We start from the raw sequence: 27,401 nt of genomic DNA on the forward strand, positions 1-27,401 counted from the left end.
ATATATATATATATATATAGTTGTTTGTCAACCATTCTGTGATGGCAACAGAGAAAGTAGGACGCCAGCCCCCTGAACTCGTACAGAGAAGCAACGTTTGAACAGAGGCGTTCTTACGAAAAAGTACTCAAGGTCCAAAATGCCTTTGGAGAAATACATTGACTCTACGCGAACCCTCACTGTTTCCTAAAGGGCGCATATTTGTAACGATTTTTCATATTCATGATTAATAAAATAATAGACTGGGAGCTTTGTTTAAGTGTGTCGTATTAATATGGTGAGGCCTTGAAACAAAGAGCTTCAGTCCTATTTATGGATTTTTGGGGAACGTTCAAATTATTCCTGTCACACAATAAACTTATACAAGTAATTGAACTCATATGCAAATAGTTGTTGACGCCATGCAGGGAAGTGCTTGAAGGGTGCCCAAATTTGACACTCAGGTGATGCTTACAGCCTTATGAATATATGTAACATTTGCATAAACAAAACAACAAGTTTTGCATATGGTTATGAAAGGGAAACAAATTTCTTTTGGGGATTAACTCAACTAAAAATTACATAGGAACATGAACGGACAAATACGTCTTAACACATACATGGGGTATTATACTAACGTTCCTATGTTTTTTTTTATACAAAGCGTGTTAGTGTAGGCTTTTCAACCATCAGATCGTATTTATTCATGTTAATATAGGCGCATTGCTATCTATTCATTTTAGCCCACCCCTGAAACCCACCACACCCCCACCTACTCACAAGCCTCTCATTTCAACATCCCCGATCCATCCCACCCTTTAATAATCATTGTAATTTTGTAGACATATAACGGCACCCAACCAAAAAACCTTTACGTTTTATTCATGTATTTATTTAATTTAATAATTATTTCAAACATTCCATGAATTCGTCTTTCTGTCATCGACAACCTTAACTTCAACACTCGCGATCAGTTGACATAGCCTAAATAGCATTATTCCAAAAAAGAAAAGAAAAAAAAGGAACCCTTGCTTAAAAGTCTTTAGGAAACGTGTAGCTGGCATAATGTCGTAAGTTTATAGGTGCTAATTGTCCTACAGATTTGTACATTGCGTTAGGCATGCTATACTCTGAGCCCGGGAGATTGGTCTGAGAATTAATGATTGTTATTTATTTATTCAAGTCACGTTGTTCTTCCCCGGAAGAATCTATATGAGGTAAGAAGTTCAAGAGCTAAAGATAAAGGAGAATTGAGTTAAAGAGCTTCAAAATAGGAAAAAACGACGCCAGGCGTTGTTGGATGCTTTTATATTGTCTCTGGTTTTGATCTACCCACAAGGAAGGAATATCAACTCTTATAACATTCAACAACTGCAAAGTGTTTCAAAACTCGTTTTCAAACTTAAACACCTTGCATCTACTTCTAAGTTGAGTTTTGATTCATATACAACAATTTCATCAAAACAGATTCATCTTCAAGAAACTTTCTGATAAGGCAAAAGGCGAAGACGTTTGGCTGTCTTCGCTACGAGTTTAACAGACACTAGACATTTCCTTTTTTTTTTGTACAATGTCCTCCGAGCGCAGCTTACGAGGACACATTGTCCACAATAACTGTTCCGGCATTTGCTTTTGTATCGTTACACTTAATACACATCGGTGTAACCATGTGCCACCGAAAATCCTTTTTTAATTTTCAGAAGCGTTTTTGACACCCCTAAATTTGTGGCCTTTTCTTGACATATTTTTCTATCGAGATAACATGAAAATGGAAACAGTCGCTTCTCTAGTCACTTGTCAATCCTTTTACCTCTCTTTGAATTCCCAACGGCGTTCCTCTCAACACTGCCACTGAAAAAAAAACTTATACACAGCCGATATTTACTCTCTAACTGATAAATATTTCGACTGCGGTTATCAGCCCCAAAGCATGGATATACACAGGAAACTTTATTCGTGGAATTGATGGAAACATATAAACACGGAGAACAAAAAATTATTGTTACTTGACCTCTACACCGGGATTTATATTTACCTATTGGAGTGACGCTTAAGAGCCCTTAGAGGCATTTTCTTTAACATTTTTAAGAGGTTTGTTCAAGGTATACGATGAATATGGCAACCACGTAAAAAGATTTTTTTGAAAAGCATATACAAACTTTGCCATTGTAAAAGCCTGATGTAACGTGTAACTGAGACACCCCGTTCCTCACGATTATATCCTATACATATTCCTATATATGTATATAGTCCTACGGCTACATTAAGTGACGACCTGTCCAACCTTTCAAATTAAGTAGATAACTGTTTTGATTAACTTCACTGTTTTTGTAATGATAAACATGCACCTAGTTCGAGAGGGAAAAAGGGACAGTGCTGGTTCAGTCAAAAAAAGTGCAATAAGGCTCAATTATTACATAAAAAAGAAAACATGTGTTATATACAATCGACATTTTTATTATTTTATCATGATAATATCAGCATAAACGGAAACTGAATTGGAGAATAAGACGTTAACTTTTGAGCTCAAGTTTTTAAGTTTCGTACTGTATTCTGTTTTTTTCCGATATTCAGATTTGAAATTATTTTAAATGTCCAGAGCGCTCAATTAAGGCAAAACGCCGTTAGTACATTCTTTTTCAAAAATGCAGTTGTACCTAATGAATTCTTAGATGAGTTATAAGCATCGTGTGTGAAGTTATAAAGGTATTGCTACTAACTTCTACGTTGTTTCTGAGGAAGGCACGGACTGACATGCGTCCGTATAGCCCACGTGACTCAGTTACCCTTTATTGATACGCTTTCAGTGCGGACAGGCTGCAATGTCAAAACGTAAAAGTGGTATAGAATTGCAACCTGCACTGACCGCAGTTATTTTAATATTCTATAAATATACATAGTAACAACACTTTTCTCACGTGTTGCCTGGAAGTGTAACGCGGAATCTCAGTTTCTTAACTTTGATTAATATAATAAAATATCAGTAATTCCTAAGTATATACTCTCACTCTCTCTTTCTCTACAGACACTGGCAGTACGAAAGGATATCGAAAATGCAGGAGAACGATTCATATTATTTCAGCTTTGGTTCCCTTTACAAGTGAGTACTATATATATATATAGATTATAGATATGGTTATATATAGGCTATACATATAAATATATGCTATATATAGGCTATATGTATATATAGGGTATATAAAGGATATGTATAGGTTATACATAGGCTACATATATATATTATATGATTTATATATAGGCTATATATAGGCCATATATAGCCTATATATAGCCTATATATAGCCTATATATATATATATACATATATATATATATAAATGAAATATAAATGAAAATCGATATAAATGAAAAAAATCGTGAATATATATATATATATATATATATATATATATATATATATCTATTTATATATATATATATATATATATATATATATAGAGAGAGAGAGAGAGAGAGATATATATAGATATTTATATATATAGATATATATATATATTCACGATTTTCATTTATATATATATGTATATATATATATATATATATATATAGATATATAGGCTATATATAGGCTATATATAGGCTATATATAGGCTATATATAGGCTATATATAGGCTATATATGGCCTATATATATAGCCTATATATAAATCATATAATATATATATAGCATATGTAGCCTATATATAACCTATACATATCCTTTATATACCCTATATATACATATAGCCTATATATAGCATATATTTATATGTAGCATATATGTATAGCCTATATATAGCCATATCAATAATCTATATATATCTAGGCTACATATATAGCCATATATATAGCCTATATTTATATCTTGGCTACATATATATATATATATATATATATATATAACCGTTATAAATATATATATTTATGTACAGCCTATTAATATATAAATATTTATAGCCTAGATATATATATCCTAGATATCTGTATAATATTGTCTTCTTAAAATAGTTCAATGTTGAATTATATGTACGTTTTTTAAGAGAAGTCCTACAAGATAGAGCCTGAGCACGAAAAACAAACAACTTGATCCACAACCAGTCTTCTTAGATTGGTAACATTACCATGTGATCATGACCGTGTTACGTCAAGAGAAATATCATTAGTCCCTTTGATATTTAAGAGATACTAGAATACGATGTCGAGTTAGCTAATAATATGATGGCTTGATAATACGTCCCACTTCCTAGTCAGGTGTGATAAAGGTCTGGTCATAGTTTTGCATCACCAACCCTTTACAAACTACACTTGAATTCGTTCCTAATATTTAAAATGGAATGCATTTTATCGTAGATGTCACGTATGCCAATTGATATGTGTGGTTCGACGTCATCTCTACGTTTACCGTATTTTGTTAATATTTCTACAAATCAGCAACTGATAAAGTAAACCATGTCTTCTTTTATTTTAATTTCCGAAAATAAGCGACCCGAGTTGCTCTAAAGAATATGAAGACTTTGACCCGCTTGCTACAGCTGACCAAATAGACGAATGGAGGAGAAGGCGAGATTCTTGTTGCGAAAGAATTGAAAACGAGAGCCCTCCTGACGGTACGGTCTTTCAGTCGATCATTCATGCAAGGAGAAAAAATGATCTACCATTTTTAACCCCGCCGATAAATGGCGTTATATAGTGAGAAAAAGTAATGGGTGTTGTCTTATGTAAAGCCTGCTGATGGTTATTGCCAAACATTCAACAACAAAATCATAATCCCCACAACTGATTTCGAGGGATTTATTAAAATGTACAATCAATTGGCGCTATGTATTGTTTTGTTTTTAAATCGTAGTGGAATATGTTGATATCAACCACACTCATTATCACTGAACAATGACTTTATCCGGGTAGTGATGGAATGGTAAATGTCTATAACTAACATGGAACTTCTTGTTGTCGTATAAAGCTACGTTATAGCTTTAACTTTATACAATAAACACAATAAAAGCAGCAACATTCTTACATAATTACATTTCGTTATCCATATTTATTATGATTATGATCATTAGTATGAATATGAATATGATTATTATTATTATGATTATTATCATTATTGTTATTGTTATTGTTGTCATCGCCATCGCCATCGTCATCATTATTTTTATTATTATTATTTATTATTTTTTTTTATTATTATTATTATTATTTCACCTATTAGAGCCGCATTGCACGCTTGTATGGGATACGTGGGATTGTTGGAACTGGACTACACCCGGAGATACCCTGGTTCAACCATGCCCATGGTGGGTTCCACAAGTTAATCCGAACAGTAAGCAATGTTCTCATACATTTTTAGTATCCGTTATGATTGTGGCTATTGTAATTATATGACAACAGCCAAGGGGGGGGGGGGGGGGTAATACGGGGTCATTGCCATACCTAACTTTATCCTTCACCATTGTAAATAGTATTAGTAATGCTATCGACATATGGGTTAAGAGTATAGTAAATACCCAAGTCAGCAAGGCAGATTATATTATTAGATACCAATTGTTTCAGATTGCCACAGGGATTCATGCTTTTACGTAACGATCATTAGTGGATCAATGTTGGATACCTTCCATTGTTTTATTTATTTGTGATACACGGGTAAGTGAAAATTAATTACATGCACTATAAAATATATTCCAATGCATCGTGGCAATTTTTAAAGTGACAATCGTATAAATCAAAGATTATGTTCAATAACCATTTTTTTTTTTGAAATATGATGAATGAATTATTCTTCCTCTCTCGATAAAGAATCTAAGGCCTATCAAGCCTTGAGGTATATATATATATATATATATATATATATATATATATATATATATATATATATATATATATATATATATATATATATATATATATATATATATATATATATATATATATATATATATATATATATATATATATATATATATATATATATTTATATATATATATATATATATATACATATGTACATAACAATATTAATGCATTTTAATCAGTCAAATAAAACAATCCAGCACTCTTTCTTTAACACCAACCACAAACTATTTACGAGAAACATTTGTGTAAACAATTTAGCTGGCAGTCACAACAGATTGGACACCATCGTCTCAGTTTGGATGATGTCTCACTTGTCATGTACAATTCCAATCTAGGCTCTCGGCCTATCTTCTTCGTCAGGCCGTCTAAGATAGTCAAACTGAAGAGAGAGAGAAAATAGTTGTCGACTTTGCCTTAGGTTAAATTGGTTTCATTTATCCGAATGATTAATGTCGGAATACATATACTTGCGTTAGTAAATTAGAACGGGCTTTTATCACTTCGAAATACAATCTTCCCTCGAATCTAGAACGGACTAAAGTCTTCAACAGTATATATAGGATCTTAGGGATTCCTTAAGATTCCGTTAAACTGTAGCGATGATAAGCCGTTTGCTAGAATATTATTTGAGGAATCGTTTGGCCGAGTTTCCAGAAATAGGGAGATTAAAGTTATTTGCAAACAAAGTGTCACTTTCGATTCGGAATCAGAAAGGAACCGCGGAACAATTCTAATTTCAGGAATTTCTTCTTTGTAGCAAATGAATGCAGTTATTTGTAATTCTATACCTTAGTAAGACACTATATATCGTCTCACAAGAAGAGAAGTTCTAATTATTTAGTTGGGCGAGTATCATCAAGCTCCGTGAACTGCGGAAAGCTCATCCTGCCGATTGCAAAATATTTAGCGACTAAGTCAATATTTTGAAAAGCATTTGATTTTTGTCTGCGAATAATCGTGTAATCAATGTGGTTTTTTCTTCTCCTTCTGTCTCTGTGATGTAATGATGTTTCTATTGTTAAGAGTAATATTAATCAAACACATTACAATTGAATTTTTCTGTCACGTCAGTTTTTTTGTGCGGTGCCATACAACAATGACGAAAACAATACTAAGACATCGGGTATACCTTTCTTGGAGCGAGTACATATTCCGAACATGTAGGCTATATACCAAAGTTAGTTGTATTGAAAGATGTTGCCTTCCCCGCGGCCTGATCTATCCGAGCATGTAGGCCTTCCAGATTAAATTTTTAAAAAGACTAAATTCAACAAATAAACTTTTAACGCTAATTAGTCAATGTAACCCATTGAGCAACTTCTCTGGGAGAGGCATTTCTACAGCTTCGTTTATAGTTTTGGATGTGGAGAGTTTCATATTAAAGAACAGTTGTTTTTTCCCCTAAGCATATTGTTTTTTTGTTTTTGTTTTTTGGGAGGGGGGTGACGGTCATGGATTAAGTCACCCTTATCATTTTCTCATTTTACATATGAAGTCTTATTTCTATGATTGTAAAAGAAATAATCACTCACCTAAACTCTGAACGGTTTTCTGCTATAAATTTAACTTTACGATTACTGTGCGCGAAGCGCTGTATTCACTTAACAACTTCGAATCCTATAAGATAAACAGAGTGCGTTATACTCAGTTAATGCATTTGCGGAGTGCACTGAGTTATATCATTAATGACTTTTCATGTAGGTTTATCTACTAATATTATCAATCTCTATAATTATACTTGTAAAAGATATGCCATGTCCGTTGATAAACGTAAAATAAAGATATTCCTATTGCATTGCTCATTGGAAAGGTATATCATAAAATAAATGGAAAAATAATACGTCTATATCCGAGGACATGGAGGACAATAGTAAGTTGAATGACATGGGTAAAAAACTATATTTTTTCTAGTTGTGATAATTACAAAACTGAAGTAGACTAGTGGACAAATGTATGAAATGGTAATACACAAACCCAGACCCGGGTCCAGTTATAATGTAAGTCATTCTTTTGTTATCGTTAATTGTTATGGTAACGGTGCGATGTCACATTTCAGGACGAAATCATTTCAGACGCAAAGAATAGTTTTGTCTCATTGCAGACGTTACATTGCAAACAGATGAGTAAACTGGATCGCATTAACAGATTAAAAGATTAAACGAATTCCACGCGGTTGAACTCTGGAATAACAGGTTCAGTGCATGGTATATATCTTGCACGTATACGAAAAATGTTGGCTTCTTCAAAGTACTTTTGTAGACACTTTCATTATCTGCTGGTCATCGTTATAAAATGGTTAGTAATGGCTACATTAAAAAACAGACCTTTTCGCATGTTCACTCGTTACGTGTTACAAAACTAATTTCATTAATTAACTAAGTCAATTGTTGGAAGTAGATTTAATACTTGATATTATATCATTATTATGAAATTGTAAAACGCCTGGAATAAGACTAAGAAACAAACTTGATCTTCGACCGTCTCTTTGACCTTTCAACCTCTTGTCAAATTTTTCTCTGTATAACAAAAGTATACGCTGCCAGCAAACACCGTTGAAATAAATGAAAAAATCAGAAACAACAATAAATATGACTGCTGTCAACAAATTCATAATTCTGTTAGTTCTCCTTTGGAACAATTTTTTCCTCATTTTTATCAATCCTTCGATGACATTTTGGTTCAAAACTTGCTTTCTTTGGTGATAATTTTCTCTAGAACAGTTCGTCGGTCTTTGAACTTAACAACGAAAGAAGCAACTAATATAGATCAAACATAGCCTAACGTATATTATCTAGATTTTAACAATTCTCATATTTACATGAATGAACAATTTATACCTCTTTCCTTGATACGAGTCCGAAATAATTGTCAAAGTCTTACTCCTAATTTGTATATTTCAAAACCAGCTAAGGCCTTTTTTTTATTTTGGTCTTGTGTGATTTGTCGTCGCCAAGTCGCCAATCAAGCCCACCAATTTAATTTCCAGGCTATAAATGATATCGCAGTTAGTGTAAATTGGCAGCTAATGAAACGTCATGAGCGGTTGTTTGTTGCGCTTGTGGACATGTGTAATGAAAATGATGAAGTTGCATATATACCAGGTGATGGGATACTAACCTTGTCCAGGGCTTTTCAACAAACAAAACCTGTAGTGGAAGGAATCAGAGGACATTTTCTCGGCGTCATATCAAGTATTAATAAGTGTGTTATGCTCTGAACCTAAGTGCTTTTTGATTAATCTCAAGAGCACACTTCATATCTTGCTTGTAGACGCAGTCGCATCATATTACAAGATGCCCTAAATCAGTAGTTTTTTGGGGGGCTTAATTCATAGGATTTGAGTACTTCACTTATTAGAGAATTAAATTTATGTTGATTATTATTTCTTGTATATATCAACAGGCATCATTTTTTATATATTTAAAATATTTCATCAGGAATAGTATTAAGTAGATTAGTTAAAATAGGAGAATCTGTCCCTATAGTCATTGTATATATATACGTGATGGTGGGTTTTCCCGGGGATATATGCATGCGACTAAAGAGTTATCCACACCGACAAAACGCCGTAAATCTCGGTTTGGTTAATAATTATAATCTTAGAGAATTCAATAAACCCAGCAGCCCATGTTTTTCGCGGCTCCAGTATCCCATCTAGGGAAAATTAGTAAAGGTTATTTGACCGGTTTGTAATCGAGATACAAATGGAGCCACGCACGAGTCGGGGATATAGCATTAACCAAATCGCTACCTCCATAATCCTAGAAAAGGGCAAAAGGGATTTGCCAAGAAAACAATTTGCTGCTTTTTTTGTTGTTATGACTTACATTTAAGTGATTTAGTATTTCCCAAGTGATTCAAATAACAATGCAAGCTCTAAGATCACAGATTCTCAGGTTAATTTGTTGCTTGTGACTTTATCAGACTTCTTTCCTTATCTACGAAATTGATAGAGCGGTTTATCAGCAGACTTCTGGTCTAATTAGAATTGTTATGACAAGTTTTAACAGTGGTATCTTGTGTTAAAGGTTTCAAATATAAAGACTCAGTTTGAAAGAGTTTGGAACGAAATTCCTCCCCCAAGAAAAGCGACAAAATAAAGGATTACAAAGGAAAGAAGATGAGATAAATTTTTCTCTCTTGTTTTATCCCGGTCGTCTCTTTGGAAGGTCGAGCGAAACAAAATACTTATCAAGGTTGTCGACGAGTCTGCTGTCGCATTTGAAATATGCCTTCCAAGGAAAACTGTCGAACTTGATAAAGCAGAAGACGACGAAGAAAATAAGAGAAAATATTACCGGAACGTATACGTATAAAATGAATCATAACCCCCGATAGCAGAATTTTATTTTTAATATATATTCCAAAATGTCCTATCAATTTAGTGTGAATTGGATTTCTTTTCCTGCCAAAGGGCACAGTTCAAATTATGAAATATTTTCGGGGAGAAGATTTAACAAAGCAATAAGAAAAACAAATAGAAACACTTATTGTTGTTTGTTCAAATTCTGTTTGTTTCCTTCTAGTCTGCAGTACCGTAACCAGAGAACTATCAACGAATGTAAAATTATAGTGTTTTCTTTTTTGCAGCCAGTTTGTTGCCAATTTATTGCATTGTTACCTAACCTATTAATTTCATTTTTCTTCAAAATAGGACGGCAAGTAGATCGGTCTATATTCGGCACCGAAATAGTAGGGGTGTGTGGGGTGGATTGGCAAAACATTTGACGGGGGGGGGGGTGGCTCCTGTTCCCTGCCCACGTTTGGTCTTTGGTATAACTTAACCGAGGCAAAAGTACCGTATACTGATCTCGAGAATGATTATTTTGTGGCACTGTCAAACGTCACTTATGCTGAGGTCATCATCGTTCCCCTTTAATAATGGAGATTTACACGCTACTGCATTCAATTATTAAATATACAACATATGCACAAAGGCTATAAAAATATGAAATTTAGTCATATTTTTAGTGTAGCATCAACAAAATATAACAAAGTTAGATTCAGAAAGAAAATAAAGAGATTAAGAAAAAAGAATCGTGAAAGGTATTGCAGTGTTGTTCCTTTTGACACTGCCAAGATTACTGTGGTGTGGTGTAAGCCAATACTGTGCTAGGCTAGGAGCACAGAACCGTGCTTGGAGTGAACCAACCGCTATGACAACGTCATAGTGACGTAACGACTACGTCAACCAATAATAAGATGTACTATGAAATCATATCAAACTGCATCCTGGTGTCTGCATATCCACGAGTAAAGGCTAATTAATACAATTACTTATATTATACGATAATAAGAAAGAAACTTTTTCACGGACCCTATAGGCGAGGGAAAAAACTGAAGACACAAACACTCAGACCCGATTACAATGCTTAAAGTGCTTGTCCAAAGCATTCTTAAACCCATTCACACTAATTGCAAGTACAACTTTCTCAGGCAAACCGTTTCACTCATTCACAACCCAATTAGAAAAAAAGTTTTGCCGAATATTAATCCTATTTTGTAACTTTTGGAGTTTTAGACAATGACCTCTGGTACAACTACTATTAGCAAATATGAAAAATATCAGTGAAGGATAAATTGTCAAAACCATACACAATCTTGAAAACCTGAATCAAGTCACCACGTAACCTCCTAATTAAATGAAGAATATTACTTACAGTGTATTTATTGTAGTTTTACTTCATTCGGCAAAATTGTAGCTGCAGATGTTTTTTTTTTTCTTTCTTTCTATAATTATCGTATAATAGAAGTAATTGTATTAATTAGCCCATTCTTCATGATTAAGTGTCCCCCTGATCTCCTTTTCTACTAAACTAAACTAAACTTATTGTTTTAACATTGTTTTACAGAAGATGCCATGAAAACATGCATGCCTGATGGGACGTGGTTCAAACATCCCGACACTAATTATACCTGGACCAACTACTCTAATTGCGGCGCATCACAGGTAGGACAAGAAACAAGTTTTTAGTTTCCTTGAGAACACATGATGGCGGAATACTTGATGGCCTTCAGGAAGTTGCAGACGTTAATACAGCAGATGCAATCTATCCATTAACATTGTTTATTGTATATGTATAGGTACACATATATATGAGTTAAAATGTTGAATTGGAAGCCACCCGACGTGAAGTAGTAATCCATAATCCCTTGCATGTATCCTTTACATGAGTTTCACTTACAAATCGATCACCTTATTTGATTACGGAAGCTTTGACAGGCCTTAGAAAAGTACGCGTCATATATAACGTGACTGTTCGGTGCTTATAGCAGTATTGTTATAAATATATTAGGTTCCTGTCACTATAATATTAGTATAAAAGCAGAGTAAAAACCATTGGTCGAATCAGGATATGTTTGGCCTTTGTCGCAGTTGGGTTTGTTGTTGTTGAAAATTTGATAAAAAATAAGTTTAGTCATATTACTGCTTTGACAGGTTAATCTGAATCGGTTGTAAGAGTTCTCAAATAACAGTACTATAAGAAGAAGAAAAGGTCTCTTCCTTCCTCTAGTAATCCACTTGTCAAGCCCACAAGGCATTTCTTTAAGTTCACTTCCTATCATTTTAAAAGTTCATGTTCCTACCGCACTGTGTTTGTTACAAAAAATATTTAAAAGAAATAACAATGACAAATTGAAATTGAATTGAATTGAATGCCAACATTCCCAAAATGAATCAGATATATAATTATGATATTATGGACTCTAACGTCACAGATCGAGCAAGTTTGATTATGCTTAAATGGTTTTGTCTACGAGCTTATTTAGAATTATGTCAGTTAGATATCAAGACAGATGACATCATGCGGTTAGCTAAGGTCTACAACACGTATAAAGAAGATATAAATAGGGCTAGCCTACTTTATTGTATTGACAATAATTCTGGGAGGAACGTGTCATTGCCATCAAGGTATTCCCCTAGAGGCTAGACTTACGTGCCAGCCGCACATCATTAGCCGCTGTGGAATGACTTATCATCATTTCAAAAGTCAGTATATATATACAGCATTCTATCTTAATAAGCCATTATTATTGTACGAAAAGGTTGTCCCAAAGTTGCTTTGCATCACCAAAATGCGTCCAACATGGATATTCAATATGCATTTATCAAATCAAGCTTTGATTTTCATCAATTTTCATCATTTTTTTTTTTTTTTTGCCTAGAAAGATTTTGTTCCCCCTATATTATGAATCTCCTCCATAAAGTGCTGAAATATTTCACCTTACCCAAAAAGGGATTCTCAAATTTCACCTGACATGAGGAGATATTGTTTTCTTCATCGATAGCAGCCCAAGACCCTTTATGTGAAAGACTACACCCTTGGCGTGTCAATCAGATCTCGTCTTTACCTCTTGAGGGAGCAATAGGGAATTAAATTCTTGTTGACATCTGGTAGGCCATCGCAGGGAAATTTGCAGACGAGATAGTGATTACCTATATGCTATGTAATGTTGGAAATATTCTGTTGATGTTTCTTTGGCGAGATGTGTTTCTCGAAGATATAGTCTAGCTTATATCATACACTTATTAGCTAACGCTGAAAGATATGGAAGTCCGTGATCCATAGCTGTTATCTAACGGGGGGCTTAAACAACGTTACTAAGATTTAATTCAGACGTGTAGACAGCACAAGATATGGGCACTCGCAAGTGTCACGTACAATCTTTTGATTTCCTCGACCTGAAACTAATATAAATCATTTTATTTACTTGCACTCATATGATTATTTCTGTCTGACACGTACGGGTGTATAGTATATTGGTAGAGAGGACTAGGTAGAGAGTTTTGGTACAAAAATAACAACAATTCTAAAAGGTGGCAATAATGGGTATTTCCCTTCTCTTTCAATTCTGTTCTACTGATGAAATTGTTAAAAATTCTAAATCTAAACAATATACGCCATATTATTCAGTTTAACTTATAATTGAACTGTTCATCAATATTACATTACCAGCCTCTATTACCTAATGTTGCATTATGCATTTATTATAGACCACAGTTTGGCCTACAACTAGAGAGGTTACATATCTTGCGAAGCATTATCTTATGCCATATATTTTTTTATCACATATATTAGTAAATTTAGGGACCGCACACAAAAAGAAGCCCGGACAAGATAAGACATGAAATGAATATGAAATCCAATTTCGTAATTGAAAAGTATTATGGTATTCGATTTATGGGATCATTTCAGATGCCATATTTTATCGCCTAAAGTTAAAGTTGCTCAATCATTCATCGCGTCTGGACAGAATTTGGACCATTCATGTAAACAAATATCGATTTACTATCAGAAGTGAGGAACTCTCTGAAAATGGATGAGATCGAAGATTAGTTTTTTTTTTAGTTCTGCAATATGTTAGATTGCTAATCTATGACAGAATGATAACTAAACAAATAATAATCGATGGAAAACAGTTGAGTAGGTATAGTGTTTTAGTCAATGATTCGGTTCAAGAGGGACACCGAAAAAGACAAATGAAAGCAAAAGTTATTTCTCACAATTCACTAAAATGACTGTGATTGAACGAAGTGCATGTAAAGCCTCGCTACTCGTAACACGTAGAACGAGTTTCTACAAAGATTTATACAACAACACTTTATCAATTTATACACCAGCTTAGAAGATAACATTCTTGAAAATTATAGCTTGAGACAAAATGTTAGTCTTCATAGCTTATAATTCATGAACAATAGAAGGGGACAGGAGGAGGGGGGGTGGAGGGGTAGTGTTATTAATGTTACTATAGCTGTTTCTGTTTTGAAGATATTCAGCTTTAATGTTTCTATAATCTCTGGAATGCTTCTTTAATCTTTATTAATGACGACCTTTAAAGTTGTTTAAAGTTTAATGTCATTCCATTGTCTTATACATTCAAGTAACTTATACAAAACATGTTCTTGTATCTTCATTTGAATGACTAATCACCATTGGATGACATTAATACCATTCATTTCATTTATTTAATTTATTTATTTTTGTTCTATCACATTATAAGTATGACATATGACATAGAAGGAGATAAGAAACAAAACTTGTGAAAGGAAGTGTACTAAAAAACCCTATAGGGCTTGTCGGGTAGTGACACTCCCTGAAAAAAATGCAGAACTTTACAATTAGAAAAAAGTACCAAAAAAAAACAAAACAAACTGCACCACCCCTTCCTCTCCCTTCCCTCACCCCTCCCCCCTCCCCCAGTTTCATTTCGCAGTTCTAGTACATGTTGATGAAGTGCTTTTGTAAGCTTTTTCTAAAAGCTACCATTTGTCCTTGAACATTTGTTTTGGCATTGAAAATGTGATATTTATTAATTTTTATATGTTTATATTTTTATACTATATTTTATATATTTATATGATGAATTAAATATCATGTAGGTAAACATGTTGAAGTTGTACCTGAAAAGGGTCCTACTCTCTTACCGCTTGAAATAATGCTATTTTTTTCTCAAAACTGTTCTTGTTTTTTCTTGCCTTCTTTTCAGAGCACTATCCATGTGGCCATATTCTACACCGGATACAGTGTTTCAGTTATATCACTCTGCTTAGCCCTCTTCATATTCACATACTTTCAGTGAGTAGAGTCTGAAACAACGATTTGATAGAATAGCCCGTATACAAAGTGAAACTGCCACACATTTGGAAGATGAGAAAAAAAAGGATAAACCAATGTGAGAAGAAGAAACGAAAATAGCCCGAAATATGTTACCATCGACGAAAAATAAAATGCATTATAATCCAACATTGATGTTGGATACAAAACACATGTTTGATCCCAAATATGCAAAACAAACTCCATTAACCCTGACTACCAGGAACAAGACCGCGATTTATATATTCTATAATCTGAACTTAAAACATCGACGTTTTTTATATTTATATTCCATCTTTAGGAGCCTTGGATGCCCGAGGGTTACCATCCACAAAAATCTGTTCATCTCCTTCATCTTGAGCTGCATATCAAACATCACGTGGCATATCACCATCATTGCATCAGCGGAGAGCAAACAGGAGGTGAGTTTTATAATATTGGAATTCTATGCCATATTTAATGTGAAAGATCCACGTAAATATGATACGACTTCACTAAATCCACTTGACTTTAGATGGACGATAACCACATGAAGTAAACGAACGAATATATAAATAAATGTTTGCATATATATATATTTACATATTTCGAGTTGGTTAGAATCATGTTTGATCTTTAGAGTAAAAAGAAACAGAACTAGTATTGTATGATAGAGGTGACAAACGCCTACAGTGGCAAATCGACCATCCTTACCGGTCTCGAACCTCTGGACATACAATCAGCGTCCATAGCCTAGTTGGTTAGGGTGTCAACGTACAAAGCGGGAGGCCCGGGTTCGAATCCTGGTGGAGGCTGGAAGTGTTTTCACTGTTCTGGAATTTCCAACTCACTACAATTTCAGTTACATACATAATAAATATATATATAATATATATTGATATATTGATATATATATTGATATATATATATATATATTGATATATATATATTGATATAGGCCTATATATATATCCGTTAGCATGTGTATTACGCAGTATCATGAAATGATAAAGTCAGCTCTTTCGTTTTAAATGTTTTGGCTAGCTATAAATTAAATGTTGATCAGCATGCTATATCCACGTGTCATAGTGAGACGAATATGACTCATCTTTATTGACGTCCTTCTTAAATTCTTAATTGGACTACAAAATACCCAAAGGCTGTCTGAGTTTGATCATTCGTGAATAGAACTAGGTAAATGGAGATAAATCGTTTCAAAATTACGAACACGCACTCAGTGAATCCAGCTCAATATATGTGATGTTGAGTAAATACGAGGACACCCTGGGTTTTTAAAAAAAAGTAGATTATTTGAGCAATTTGTTGCATATTTCAAGAAAACTACCCCCTTCCATGCTTTCTAGCGAAGATATGAATATCTTTCAAACTTAAATTGAGTGAAATTTCAATATTATCATTTTCCTTATCTGTGTCTTTGTTTTACTTCATCGTGTATACAATTAGCATTTTCAACTGAGGAATATTTTCTTCTTTTTTAAAAAGTATATTATTTGAGCAATTTGTCGCATATTTTATGAAAACTGTACCTCCTTCCATGCTTTCTAGCGAAGATATGAATATCTTTCAAAATTAAATTGAGTAACATTTCAATTATGTCATTTTCATTTTCTGTTTTTTGCTTTTAATTTCATAATGTACAATTAGCATTTTCAACTGAGGAATGTTTTCTTCAAACGAAGATATATTAAAATGAGTACATTCTTGCCAGCTTAGCGAGCATTATGTGTAGTAGAAGACGGGGTATGGTGACATCGTCCTTAAACTGGCCGTGTTCACTATTGTCTTCTTCCCTGTATGCCACATATGTTGCATGTGATCATAACATTCCTAACATGAAACATGTCAAGAACGTCTAACATGGTTAGACGTCACCATGATATTCCCAAGTGTTAAGAATACATAGGAACACGTTTACACTTTATTGTTAAAGCAATAGTGTCAAGTTACAATTGATTGTATTTAACGATAATTTGACATAAGGACATATCACCCAAAATATGACATAATAACACATTTAATCAGTAGATAGCGAAAGTTTACGCCTCATTGTAATCAATTTCTTTTGATCAATATTCTCTCTTTTAGACGGCATGTCGAATAACTCATATCATTGCGCAGTTTTTTGTCCTTTGCAACTACTTTTGGATGCTAAGTGAGGGATTATACCTACATACGGTGATAGTGGTTGCAGTCTTCTCGGAAAATCATAATCTCCTTCTCTATTATATCGTCGGATGGGGTAAGTGTTGTTGTGTGATAAATAAGAAACACAATTCCTTTGGCTGTAATTTATGGATTAAATCATATATAAATGCCACAAAATACCAGCAAATACGAGACCATGTAGAAATTAATTTGAAAATGCTGAGAGAATTTTACTACGGTGTTGTTAGATGTGTGCTATTGTATCGCAAGTTTAGCAGTCTATGTGTTCCCATCCATAGGAACGTCACAGAAGGTCTGATACTTTATTGAATAAAAAAGGAATCAATGTTTTCTCAATTACTGCTGATAAAAAAGAATTTACAATCCAAACGGCAAAGTTCAGGTCACCTATCACTGCTACCTTTTTAAATCGTTCAGCGATGAAATACCAAACAGCTATAAGGTATGACGTAATCGAGTTACAATATTTATTCAGATGAGGTAGTGGTTTTGAATGATTTATAATCCCGGAATTTTGAACATTAACTGAATAAATTTTCCTTAATTTTGGGTTTATTGTCTTCTCAGTGATTCCATTGGTGCCAGCAAGTGTTTTCCTCAGCTTGTTATTAACACAGGATGGTGGAAGGTGAGAGAATAAGAACGTCTTTGCTCTTATATTTCTTTAATATCATGTTAGTCTACAGACTTATTTATCATCATGGTCAATGCCAAACATTAAAGAGACATTCTCCTAATCCTGATTTCTTACATTTCAAGCTTCTTCTTCAGCATTTTTAGTTTCATCACAAGAGATTGCAGCAAAGAAATTCGGTCATATTCGTTCGAAGTTTTCCAAATAACAGAAACTCGGGACTACATCCAACTTAAATCCACTAATTAAAAAAAGGAATTCCAGCTGTGATGGTTCAGATTCCGTATTTCAGATACAATAAATATTCTAAATTATCATGTTTAATATACCTAAGATATCGACAGTTTCATGTAAAAGAATCAATTAATTGTAGTTTTTTTTTGGTTACAATAAACTCATTTAACGTTTTTATGGTTTGTTGTTTACAGATAGGCAATTCATTACCATCATCTTACAATATAGGTCGTAAACTATACATATACATTTTCAAGTATTAAGCCACAACGAGCAATTCGATATAAACTTCCCTACGTGTTTACTAGTCTTACAATTATGATAAAACCATTCTTTCCTATTCCTCTCGGATGTATAGGTGTTGGACGAACGCTAATGAGATCGAATGGGTCGTGGGTGGAACTATTATTGCAGTATTATTGGTAAGGTACTTGTTCTCCTCTTCAAGTTGGATAAATGCCAAAGGTAGCGTTGAACATGTTTAACAGTTAAATTTTTGAATTGGATTTGACAGTTAAAAGGTCAGGTAGGCTGAGGAACGAGAATCTTCATGTATACTATCATTCCATCTTTGATATTAAGCTAAAACTCTTAAAGGTGATTATAGTCAATAGTGTTCAATCAAAGCACGTTAAAGCCCTTTACTCATAGCAGACGACAGCCTCGTCTTGAAAGGTGAATTTTAAACTGCGAAGAATGGTTCTTTTATATGTAAAAACAGCTGAATGAATATGCATTAGCGTGCACAGTTTATTTTTGTAAAGAAATCTCTCCGAGATGATTTAGATAGGGACTGCTAAGCCGATAAATGGTGCATTCTGAAACATAACTTGGTCTATAATTAGCGCTAAACACAATACTGTGATAATGAATGCGCTTGAAGTTTGTGTTTGGTTGAAAAGGGGTATGCACCCCTAGCAAGATAATTTAATTCCCCGACTGAACCCACCCCCCCCCCCAAAAAAAAATAAGAAAACAAGAAACGAGTGAGCCATTTCCCACGACTGACAATAATAGCATACGTTGAAGTTTCTTACGCTGCGTTTTATTTTGTTTCTCCAAGCTGAATGCTATAACAATTGTACCACACTACTATTATGATTATTTATTAGCCACTAAAAATGCGTGTTAACTTGCAATAAGTGGTTTTTGACATGAATAATATATTAATCATGAAACACCGTACTTTTGTTGTTGTTGGTTAAATACGGTAGTGAAGATTTCTTATCATTACGCATGTAAACCAAACCGATACTTTGTTACTGATGACAATGATAATTGATGACATTAATTCGTCTAACAGCTATGAGATGTATTTTATGTCTCTTTCAACACAGACAAACGCTGCTCTTCTCCTTAACATAGTACGCGTTTTAGTCACGAAGCTTAGGGCAACACCATCCCAAGGTGCAAGAACATACGTGTAAGTACTCCAGAAACTAGACTTATTATCGATTATTTTTCACTATTACACTCTACAAATGTGATAGGAATCCCATGGTGAAATAAAGACTCGCAACAAAATTTAATAAACAATGCGTTACTAGTTAGATCAGACAAACAGTACTTTTAGTAATATAAGTCAACGTGTCTCGTTGTACTCACTTGGCGTAAAATCGTCACGAGCATACGGTTACAAACTCTATGTAAGGGAAATGGGGGGCTTGAGAGTGGATCAAATTGTTTAGATTTTCTTGTCCAGGCTCTGGATTGGGTGCTTTTTCTTTAAAAAAGAGATGGTAGAAATAAACGTTATCTCTGTTTAAGATAAAAATTCAAGCATGCACTAAATATAATCCGACGTCCCGTTCACTTGGCGTCAGTGAGTGGTATCTTTTGTGACCTACCATAACCTTCGATTTATGTTCTCTAGTTTTTGGACTTTTTTACACTGATGGATTAACTCCAGGTGTAAGCACAGATAGGTATAAATGAAAGTCGGATTTCGGCTCTCTGTCCTGGATTTTGTGCTATATTGAAGATCTTACACCGGCACACTAATTAAGTCGTTAGACAGAAAAAATGTTCGCCGGGGTATTGTCTCACTTTCACGAAATGTTCACTTAAAGGCATTGAAGACTCGCCCAAACCGCGTGCCGCCCTCTGAAAAGGTTAACTTTCTGTTGCTTGCAAGTGTAGTTTTCTTCTTGTCGCTACAAAATGCAGACAGTAATGAAACGTAATACCTTGTTATCTTTCATCTGGACTTGAGATGTCCATCGCTGCTATGTACACTGTGCTGTGGGTATTGAACGTATAGCTACATGCATTGACTGTCTAATTACCGACGGTAGCAAGCTGTGCGTGTATTTTCTGGGATCGATGGTGGTGTCTAACACATCTTTTACACCTCATTCGAAACTAGGTCAGATTACCGGCATCAGACGTTTCTTTGTGCGCGAGTCTTCACTACCTTCAAGTAATTGGCAGTATGTACAGCGATACTAAATCCTATACATGTGTGGTGATTGCATGATGAGAAGTTGACAAACAAAATTGTTATTCGTATGCATCCCTTCTCAAAATTTGGCGCTTGTTGAAAGTATTATATGAATTTCAAAGCATGCAACAAAGGGGTTCGATGCTAAAATATTATTACACTTTAACGAAAACAACCAACATATCCACTTCCATCTTCCATCAAATACTATCTCTTTGGAGGTTGACAACTCTGCTGAGTAAATACCTGGATTTGTAATGACTAAATTAGTTGACCGTCTTATAGAGGTGACCAAACACCTTCTGAAAGTCTGGCTTTGTTCTCAAGATCATTACATTTTATGTTGGGTTTGCACATTTAATAAGCCATTAAATTCATTACGTTTTGATATCGTGTATCATTAAAGCTAATCACATTGAGGGTCACTGGCCATCTCTGTCTTTGTTATTTATAGAAGAGCTGTTCGAGCCACCATTATTCTGCTTCCTCTGATGGGCCTCCATTATATCATCGTTCCAGTGAGGCCAAGTGATAACCATGTAGCTGAAGTTATTTACGATTGTATCGTCGCTTTCTTAATTTCATTTCAGGTTTGTGAATCCACACATTTTGTCAAACAGAAAAGTGCAACCTTGTTTGATCACGGGAATTAATAAAAGAAAATGTCTTAACAGTGCATGAACACAAAATTATTATTAACATAAACTTATTTGAAGAAAAAAAACAGACTTTCATGTCAATCCAACAGCCTTAGGGAAAGATATTTCCTTCGTTATCATTTACACTGGAGAAAAAATCCTGATGTATGAATCACCCGAGAATCTGCCAAAATTGGGATCCCTATTTAGGATTATCTAATCATGACCAGTGACGTATGGCCCTTCATAATTGCATAAAGGGAGCATTTGTGGCTGTGTATCGTGATATGAAGTTGTTCAGCTGTTTGAGGATCAGTGTAAGACATGGTGTTTATTTATTTTGGCTCGAAGGGAATTAGTTCCCAACTAGATTGAAGTTTGAACAATATGTGTGAAAGGCAACAGTAGAACCAACATAAAAGGTAACCTATACATGCTTAGACCACTGACCAGAGCATTATAGGCAGTTGTGATTATACCTTATGTTTACAGATTGTAGTTCAAATACGATTGCTGTCTTCTTCCTCTGTATTTGGCAGTAGTATAATACTAGAAATTTTTTGTTGTTGATCCTGCTACATTTGCACAATTATACCTATATACCTCTGAATAGAAAACGTAAGCATCCACGCATTAGGAAGTATTAAAACATATTAATCATTATCAATTGTAGTTTACCGGTCTGCAGGAAATCCTTCGGTTATTACAACATTTTAATATATCTTTATACAAGACCTTTGTACTATATCTCTAAATGGTGGAATACAAGGAGACTTACATAAAATATTTAGCTCATAAGCCGAAAAAAATATCGTTGACGCGGTACTAGATGTAGACATAATGCTGGAGCGTCTATGGGTTTGCGAACTATCTCGAAACGAGGATACACTGAATGTGATAATCTGTTTTGATATTATTGGGATTTTCCTACACAGATTCCAGTTTAATCGTTTTTTGTTCTAGATTGAGATGATGTCGTAATGTAAAGTTGTATGTATTGTATGTATTTTAGAACCCCTTGCAAGCAGGAACTCGCGAAGAAGCCTCATTGGCTTATCAAAGCCGCAAGCTGACCGAAGTCAGTCTCTTAGATTCATATTTAAAGTCCATGATTATGAATTGTCAATTGTCAACAACTCTGTAACTGGACGACATTCATTAATCTTGGAGTGACTATAGACTCGTGACCTTATGATTGAAAGGCACCCGGCGTTAACCACTGAGCTAACACTCCTTTATTTCTGCTTTATTTACGATGATCATCTTCTTCTTTTGTTTTACAGGGCCTTTTCGTCGCCTGCATATTTTGTTTCTTCAATGGCGAGGTAATAAACAAGCTCCATCGGAGCATCCGTAACTTTACCTTGGTCCACTACAGCCACAATGCGCATCTAAACAACGCTCATGGAACCGATGGGCCCAGTGATACCCAAGTTAGTTTACGGTGTCGATTGGGTAAAAAAAATAACAAATTCCACAAATTCACTGCCCTGCAAGTTATCTGTTCAAAACATTTCTTTTGTGTATCGAAAGAAAAAAAGAAAAAAGGTCACAACTTCACTTTTATATCTTTACCTCCGCTTCCACTCTTCAAGCATGTTTCCCGGCTACTTCTGGCTACTGCAAAATTCATCCTGCTACCCTTGAGGAGTTTCTCATTTTTCTTATTTATTTCTTGCATGTTTATCTCTCTTTTCTAGTTTGTTACTTCCCTTGCATAAACTCTGCACGTTCTGCTTTTGGGTGCACTTGGACGACCTTTGGTAAACAAATGCAAGAAGTAGGTGCAAACATCATACACTCATGTTTTGGGAAAGTTACGACAACTATATGCATATGATCCTTTTCTGTTTAATACCCTGAGAAAATGCTTCTGCCTGCATGCATTTTTTTACAATTTCTCTGTTACAGGCTGAATGAAAAAGTCTTTTCTTTTTGAGAATGCTGTCGCTTTTGATACCATGGTTTACTCATTTATTTTGTTGAGTTTATACGCACGCCACTATCCGTTTGTTTCGATTTTGTTCCAACTAGTTTGGGCTTTGCATTATCTATTTTCTAATCAGTTACAATCGTCAACGCTATGACATGGAAGCCTGGATGATTATTTGCAATGTGTGTTCTACACTCATTAGTATAAACAATGGTTGGCTAAAGGCATAGCGACAAATCTGCCAGTGATATATAATACCATCCAGTCCAACGGACACCCTTCCCATCTCTTCATAATGAGATGGGAAATTGAGAATGTAATAAAGATATTATGATATTCTAGCAAACGTTAATGAGCCTCACTGATTCAAGTCTCGCGCAGACAATACCATGCACAATCAAAACACACTTTACACAGTAGCCATCTGTTCCTGCTATAAGTCATTTGCACCTCCCACGTGGCCCCAAGCTGGAGTACTGGTTACATGACCGTCAACATCGTAAAGGTCTAACTTCTTTCACTCTCATAATCTAGATGTCCCTGACATGTATCGTTCTCATTTGATATGTTACCAATGCAGAATTTATTTTCAAAAGTCTAATTTTAATTACATATTTGATAGTGTCCGTTATGCCAAAAGGTAAGAGAAACGGGTTAGATCGAGTAAAACTTCAAACCATTGCCTCAAAATAGAATACGCCTCCCTCGGAATAATTAATCAGATGATGCTCATAGGAGATGTAACCAAAAGTGAATACCGTTTGCAGTGCTTTGCATCATTCATATTATTCTATATTTTTATTTGGTAAATAACCAATTCACCTTACAGGTCGATTGCCCAGATTGTCAGGGATACGGGTTTAAATTGCATGTTGCTTTGGCAACGTCATTCACGTTTGATTTGTTTCTTCATTCTATTCTTTTTAAACTTAAGTTTACATTTTTGTACACCACGAACAGTATGCCTTCGATCCTCTAACGGCTTCTTAGCCAGTTAGCTTTCTTTCTTAGAGCTGGGGCATCTACATTTTATTGCAAACTTGAATGATTTCGACTGGTGTAAATGTATGAATTTATTATAACCAACAACTGCATGAAACTTCTCTCTTTTTTGTATGTTTGAAACATGTTGATATTGCTCGATCATTCCTAAGTTTACTTTCGTTTTAAGATGTGATTTTACAAACCCATCCGACGTTAGCGACGAGTAGTCATTCGTCCATCCCAATTGTCTCTCATTTTCCCACTTTACGACGACAAATCTTGTCCAAGAGAAGTATAGAGAGCAATCGGGAGATGTTGGTGTGTTCCAAATTGAAATGATTTACCTATTTTCAGCATGTTTCCTCCTTTACTGTTTATAACTTTCTTACTGTTGCAGTGTAATACATAACAACACAAATGCATGGTCTCATTGTAACCGTGACAGGCTTCAATATTAACCCGTTCGCACTTTTACCACTGGTGGTTTTTCTGAACACTTATTATAGCAAACGTGTCTTTCATTGCTTCTTCGGTTTCCTTATAGCTATGTCTCTCCATATCGTCGTCTATCAATAAAACCCTTAACGTTACCACGGCATCTCATTTTCCTAATTCCACTATATAACTACAAATCAAACCCCTCTTTCAAGATGACTCCTTAGTCTTTCCTTCAAATGCATGCCCCCCTTTCTGAATTTGTCCTTCTTTCTTTCATCCTTTCTCTTCAAACAAAAAGTGGAGTATAAACAATAATGAGTAAACAAACATATATGGGGAACTGTAATGAAAGGAATCCAATCACATGCATCTAATGAAGGGTTAACTGGGCCTGTTGCGGTTCCATGAGCAAACAACATTGTTTTGAAGTCTATACAGCGACCATCTTACTATCCACTTGATTTTATTTTCGTTGTCTTTTTACTTTTAAAGCTGCGTTACTTTTCACTTGCTTCTAAAGTTTTATTTTTTTTATTTATTGTTTTATTTAAAAAGTAGTAGTTTGTGCTATCTGGAGTAAACTCTTGTATTTTACTTACAAACCGATGTACCAAATAGAGCATTGGTAACATCTCAAGCGAATGCGTCTTATCGACAGCATATATCATGGACTTGGTGCTCGAATATATTTTGTATTTTTAAGGTCAGATGAGATATATAAGGAATTAAATATTAGATACCAAATTGATCATCATTAATGCTTATTAAATTAGGTAAAGATGCAGATCAGGAGAAAATGGCTATCCAACTGGCAGTTCAGAAGAAGTGGTGACTTCCGGTCACGACACACCACTACTACTGTAACCGAAGCTGTATCCACTACACCACCTCTGAGTGTCAATCTTCATTCGGAGAAAGATTTGGATAACTACATCAATCATCCTATCAAGACAAAGAATGGGATTAACGGGGACAATGGGAAGAGTAAAAAATCGGTCGGATTTACAGAGGCGACGATTGCTAACGACATGGAAAGTCGAAAACCATTGATGACAGGGAAAGATGCGGCCGAAGATCCAGATAAAACAACGGTAGTTTAAAATGGAGGAAAGAAGGATAGAATGAATGACTTCTTGAGAGCCAGGCGTTTCATCTCTGGGATGTAAAAGGGGACGGATGGATATCCCCATATATATCTACATTATGCTTACTCTACAACTTGCTTCGGACGACACTTCTTGACATCTAGACATCGGTTACTACTATGCCTCAAATTTTGGCCGAATGACGCAAGAAGAAGACATATCAGAGACTTTTCGAAAATTGATTTTCCATTCTGCAAATTTTGACATCAAGTTACAGTATCTGTTGTTGCCTTCGCACTGTCTATGTACCAAACCCAGTTTGGTAACAGCTCTTTTGTAGCTCTGTTTTGTCATGCAATGTTGTTGAAAAATAGTTATCACCGTCCTCAACAGTCTTAACCATTTAACGTTGTAGAAAATGATGAACAGGACTTACATTTGACAATATCTATAAAATTACTGTGCTCAATGTGAATTTCTGTTTTCCATTTGGTTTTAAGGGTTATTTCTGTAATCTACGGCAGATACATTCCAAACGTAGTTTGTGGAAAACTACGATAACTTGAGGTAGATGAAAGCGAATTGATCTAGTCTCGTTTGGCTGGAACTAGAGATTTGAAGAAAAAAAAAATCATAATATTATGTTTGTATCGTAAATTGTAAGCAAAGTCTCACTTACATTATAACTTCTCAGATATGATCCAGCTCATGTAAGAACAGAGGTAGATAGATAGTTTAGAGCATGGAAGTATTTTAGTCGTCATATTTTATAGTTCAAGAATAAAGGCAAAACTGAGTGAAAGTGATGTTTTCAAAGGTGATGAGATTTTCGTGATATTCAGCTAGAAAACATGCTAAAACTCTGGAAATGCTCCTTTGGGGCTAACTTGATGATGAGGTCTGAACCTCAGCGTGGCCTAAATGTTATTGTTAATCCAATAGTTTCAAATTTATGAAAGTATACCTATATATATATGTTTTTGTATATATATATATATATATATATATATATATATATATATATACACATTTATATATATATATATATATATATATATATATATGTACAGTTCGACAGCAATGGCATTTATCACAACACTTACTATACAAGTACACAACATGTTAAATAGGTCTACCATGGCTGTGACGTCACAAATTCATTCTGGGTCCACATATCCAACCGAGGTGGAACTCATATCCCATAGAAACAGTGTACCGCTACCTATTTGCCAAACGTATATAGGTAATGAAATGAGACTTTAAAACATTCCAAAGAGGATTTTGATTTTCTAAATTCCTTACACCGATAAAGTTTGTATCGATTCGATTCACTCTCTATGCCTGAAGTTGACTTATCCACAGATTAGCAGTAAATGACTTAGAGTCATGATGAGTGAGTCTTATACTCTTATTGATCACTT

The 27,401-nt window shown here is 34.5% G+C and overlaps 1 protein-coding gene across 6 annotated transcripts in view; it reads left to right on the forward strand.

Moving 5' to 3' along the window:
* The window catches only part of LOC139959016 (calcitonin gene-related peptide type 1 receptor-like), an 88,643-nt gene extending 61,692 nt beyond the window's left edge, over window positions 1–26,951 (forward strand). For 3 of the 6 annotated variants that reach the window (XM_071956518.1, XM_071956519.1, XM_071956517.1), the window contains 13 exons: window positions 3,005–3,079; window positions 4,462–4,586; window positions 5,192–5,302; window positions 11,685–11,782; window positions 15,322–15,410; window positions 15,730–15,850; window positions 17,514–17,667; window positions 18,162–18,222; window positions 18,821–18,884; window positions 19,800–19,885; window positions 21,357–21,492; window positions 22,824–22,973; window positions 25,669–26,951. In XM_071956518.1, coding sequence (XP_071812619.1) covers window positions 3,033–3,079; window positions 4,462–4,586; window positions 5,192–5,302; window positions 11,685–11,782; window positions 15,322–15,410; window positions 15,730–15,850; window positions 17,514–17,667; window positions 18,162–18,222; window positions 18,821–18,884; window positions 19,800–19,885; window positions 21,357–21,492; window positions 22,824–22,973; window positions 25,669–25,995 — 1,569 coding nt within the window. In that variant the 5' untranslated portion in view covers window positions 3,005–3,032 and the 3' untranslated portion in view covers window positions 25,996–26,951. Of the gene's footprint in view, window positions 1–2,807; window positions 2,813–3,003; window positions 3,080–4,461; window positions 4,587–5,191; window positions 5,303–11,684; window positions 11,783–15,321; window positions 15,411–15,729; window positions 15,851–17,513; window positions 17,668–18,161; window positions 18,223–18,820; window positions 18,885–19,799; window positions 19,886–21,356; window positions 21,493–22,823; window positions 22,996–25,668 lie in introns of those variants that run through there. The other 3 variants (XM_071956520.1, XM_071956522.1, XM_071956521.1) reach the window with 3 other exon arrangements.
* Window positions 26,952–27,401: the final 450 nt, after the last annotated feature.

This window comes from Apostichopus japonicus, chromosome 18, assembly GCF_037975245.1.
Source record: "Apostichopus japonicus isolate 1M-3 chromosome 18, ASM3797524v1, whole genome shotgun sequence".
Classification (NCBI taxonomy): Eukaryota; Metazoa; Echinodermata; class Holothuroidea; order Aspidochirotida; family Stichopodidae; genus Apostichopus; species Apostichopus japonicus.